Source organism: Aphanomyces invadans (assembly GCF_000520115.1).
Source record: "Aphanomyces invadans strain NJM9701 unplaced genomic scaffold supercont1.65, whole genome shotgun sequence".
Taxonomy (NCBI): domain Eukaryota; phylum Oomycota; class Saprolegniomycetes; order Saprolegniales; family Verrucalvaceae; genus Aphanomyces; species Aphanomyces invadans.
Window position 1 is genome coordinate 50,814 of NW_008580210.1, and position 4,330 is coordinate 55,143.

Here is a 4,330-nt window from a genome sequence, read left to right on the forward strand (position 1 = left end):
CCTACTCATTCTGGACAATGCATCATTGCACAATCCATTGGATATTATCCTTACCAATGTGAGACTGCTTATGCTGCCCCCAAACGCCGGCCTTCCTTTAACCCATGGACGCGGGCATTATTGCTGCTTTCAAGCGGCACTACAAACGTTGTCAGTTTGATCATGTGAAAGAGCTGGTTGATGGCGTTACCGAGGCAATTGAAAGTGGAATGAAGACTATGTACGCCGTCGACGTGTTGACGGCCATGAGATGGTCAATTCAGGCCTGGGATTGTGCCACATCTACAACCATTCGAAACTGCTGGAACCATACCGGCATTGTTTCCCGCGGCCACTTAATTCAGCGATTGCTCAACTGACAACTGTCAACATCAATTATCGTGTTTCCTTTGTTCTTTTATTTTCCTGTTACAATTTCTTTTGGTGAGGGAGCAAACGTTGAGGGAGCTCTGTATAAGGTAGCCATTAGGGGAGGGTTTAAGCCCCGGGGGGATCAGCCCCTCGAGGGAAATTCACTTTGTGATTTGCCCGTGACCATTGCGTTGTGGTTAGCCTTTTGTGTGCGCGAGACAGGACTTCACAAGGTTCGTCAGGTGGAGACTCAACAAAGAATTCTTTTTAGCTAGTAGCTACTTGCCGTGAACATGACAAAACGTTCGCCGTTACCAAATGCTTTGGTGCGAGTGACGAGAATGAGGTCGATGGAGACCGTTGTGTCTGTTCCAATGCCGCACATGGCGGTGGCGGGACAAGATCACCCCTTGCCTCCTCCGGGGCCATCCGAGTTGGATGAACTCTGGATGCAGAACGTCAAGCGTGCTGCGGCGTCGTCAAGTGAATTCAACAAGATGACGTACGAGCTGATGGCGCAGTTTCACACGCAGCAGCAAGCGATGGCTGTGCGCTTGAAACAAGAATCCGCCCGACAGGCGGTGATGGTGGCTGAAATCGAGAATAGCCGCCGCGAACAAGACGAATCGCGTGCGATATCGTCGAAGCAGCAAGAACATCTACGACGCCAACACGAAGAGAACTAGTTGGCGATGGCTCAGCAAGCTAGGGTGACTGGAGATCACCAGTCGTTGTTACAGCAAGCCTCTGAAGCAATGAGGCAACAGCACTCCAAGGTGGAGGAGCTGGACAAGAAAGTACGCCGTGATAGCGAGCGCTGGGGACTCTTTGCCGCTGCAGCCAATTATCAACCCCCTGCGTAAGCGGCGCCGGCGGTGATGAGCCGTACGGAGACTCTTATGGGTGTTTAGCAAGTGCCACTGGCCTCGATGTACAAGGGCAGCACGAAGCGTGAGCGCCGGGAGTTCATGGATGAGTATCTGGCGTACTCTCGGCGCGTGGAAGCGCTGAACCGTGGTGTGGGAGGAGTCCTCTTCCTCATGCCACTGGCAGCATGCATCGATCAAAAAGTCGTGCCTCGTGTTTGTGATTATGATTTCGGCAAGCCGTTCGAAGAAATCACTGAAGACGGATGGCGGGACTACTTTCTGAGTGCCCGTGAAGATCATGAACTTGACCTCGATTGGGTTGCCAAGGCTATGGCGCCCTTGAAGATGGACACGCAGATTCGCTATGCGGAATCCCGCGTCGGCCGATTGCTGGCCGATTTCCACGAGAAGCTCGAGCAGCTGGATGCGGCTCACCTGCCCATCCAGGAGCCGAAACTGTCGGTCAAGATTTTGACGGCTGCAATCCGACCCGCGGAGCTGAAGGCCACGGTAGAGCGGCAGCTTCTCGGGAAGTACACAAGGTCTACAAGACCAGCGTGCCTGCGTTTGGCCGCTGGTTGACTCAGTTACTCGACAACTTCATGTTGTTTGAGTCGCAAATGGTGACGGCGGAAAAGAAATTAGAAGAGAAATCGCGTCGCCAGTACGGCGAGAAGTACCAGCAACCGCAACAGCGGAAGCCTGATGGCCAAGCGAAAGGCGCGGTGCCCGCAAAGCAAGTGCTGTTTGCAAAGGGCCGCCTGAAGTGTGGCAGTGACGATCACAAGGTCGTACAATGTCCCAAGTGTGCGCCGGGGGAAGCGCATCGTCTGTTAGAACAACGGGCAAAGCGTCCTCCTGTTGCGGCGAACACGCCTGCAGCCGCTCCAAGCGGCATGTCGACAGCCAAGAAGAACGTGGTTGGCGCAGCGATCGACTCAAAGAAGCCGAAACTCGACTCTTCGCAAGCACCGCGCACCGTGCGCTGCTATGTGAATGGCATGGAAGCGCTGGCGCTACTTGACAGCGGCGCGGATCAATCGGTGGTTTCGCCTGCATTGATTGCGCGGCTAAACGAAGCTGGCGCTTTGCTTGCGCCTGTGTGCAAGTTGGATTCTGCCCTGGAGCTGGGCGGATCATGGAAGAAAGGAAGCTTTCCGTCGACCGTGAAGTCAAGTTGAAGCTGACGTTCGACACGGACGAAGATCGTCTGGTTTTGACGAACCTGAAGTGCTGGGTGGCCGCAGCGCCTCTGCACAGCGGTCTCGGTGACATTATCGTGAGCCGTGCAGTGATGTCTCGTTTGCGATACTCTCCCATAGCTTTATTGGAAGCTGCGCGGCGTGCTCAAAAGGTCTATGACCGACCTTAGCCAGCTGGGCGGCCAAGATTCGTGTCTCATGGCGGCAATCAAGGTCCTAGAAGACAAGAAGTAGCCACCGATAGCGCCGGAAGAAGCGGCGCTAAACGTGGATGAAGAATTATCTTGATTTCCACAAGTTGACGTGGACAGGTCAGTCGACGAAGACAAAGCGGCGGTGCGCTTAAGGAGAAGGTCGTGGAGTGCCGAGTTGCAGGATTCGATGACGACTATGCCGTCGAGCTGGGTAGGTTGCTCGTCAATTACGAAGACGTGTTCCGACTCAAGGTGGGTCGGGATCAGCCGGTCAAGGTGGAGCCTCTACGTGTGACTCTCAAGGCTGACACGAAGCCTGTGGGCTGCAAGGCACGACGCTACTCGAAGGTGCAGCGGGAGCTCATGGCGAGACACGTGGAAGAACTCCAAGCGGCTGGTTTATGCTTCCGCAATCCGCTGTCGAAGTGGTGCTCGGTACCGCTTATCGTGAATAAACCCGAAGCGAACGAAATTCGCCTGACAGTGGACGTCCGTGCAGTCAACGCTCAGACGGAGCGGATCCTCTGGCCGATACCAATGCTAGAGGTTATCCTCGACCACCTCTGTGGTGCCCAAGTCTTTTTCACATTGGGGTTTTTCAAGGGCTATTGGCAGTTTGCGCGCTACACCCTAACTCGCAGGAGATGTCTCGTTCCTTACGGACATCGGCGTTTACACGCCAACCGGAGTGTTGATGGGCGGCAAGGACAGCGTGGCGTTTTGCCAGTCATCTGTGCAAGAGATGTTTGCGGACGAGCTATACCGCTGTCTGCTCAACTGGCTAGATGATTTACTCGGCTACAGCAAGACCGAGGACGGTTTGCTGGCCGCGTTGGAGCGCGTACTGAAGATTTGCGAGTTCCGTGGGCTCATGTTGAACCCAAAGAAGTGTCGGTTCTATCAAACCGAAGCGCGCTGGTGTGGGCGCATTGTGTCTGGCGAAGGGGTAAAGCATGACCCCGAGCGCATCAAGGCGCTACAAGATTTGAAGGTGCCATTGACCGTCCAAGACCTCCAGCAATTCATCTGCGCGATGAACTGGATGCGCAAATCCACACCACGCTACAATGTGGTGGTCAAGCCTTTGGCTGACTTGATGGAACGTGTTTACACATTGGCGGGTGGCCGCACTCGCCAGAAGGTCGCGAAGATTCCGCTGTCGGAAGCCGGTTGGGATGCCAGCCATGTGGGCTGCCTTGCGGAGTGCAAAAAGGTCCTCGGGCAGGCCGTGACGTTGGCTCATCCGAAGAGCGACAAGCTTGTTTGCGTCTTTGCAGACGCCAGTGACTTGCACTGGGGCGGCGTGGTTACGCAGATCCCGCCAGAGCAGTCAGATCGTGAGCTCGACGCTCAAGAGCATGAGCCTCTCATGTTTCTGAGCGGCACATTTTCTGGCGCCGCCCAACGATGGGCTATTGTGGAGAAGGAAGAGTTCTCGATTGTCGAGTGCTTGAAGCGCGCAGATTATCTTCTCCACAAGTGTGACGGTCGCGTGGGTTTACGAGAACGCACAAATTAATAACGAAGTCCAGAGGGCTAGTCTTCAGGGTCGGATTCTCTCGGCGTCATTACACAAGACGGTAGAAGCGAGTGACTTCTGTTGCGGGCAAATGTAAAAGTGATTAGGAAGTAGCTTTCTAATATACAGGTGTCCTTCTAGCAGGACGTCAAGGATGAATGTTCTAAAGCTCTAAGTCGAAGGTTCTAAGCCGAA

General features: G+C 54.5%; 1 protein-coding gene across 1 annotated transcript; it reads left to right on the forward strand.

Moving 5' to 3' along the window:
- Window positions 1–701: 701 nt before the first annotated feature.
- Window positions 702–1,037, forward strand: H310_14268 (hypothetical protein; the record flags this gene model as incomplete). Its single annotated transcript, XM_008882086.1, has 1 exon — window positions 702–1,037. One exon carries the CDS (start codon window positions 702–704, stop codon window positions 1,035–1,037), a length of 336 nt encoding a protein of 111 aa, XP_008880308.1.
- Between the last annotated feature and the right edge of the window lie 3,293 nt (window positions 1,038–4,330).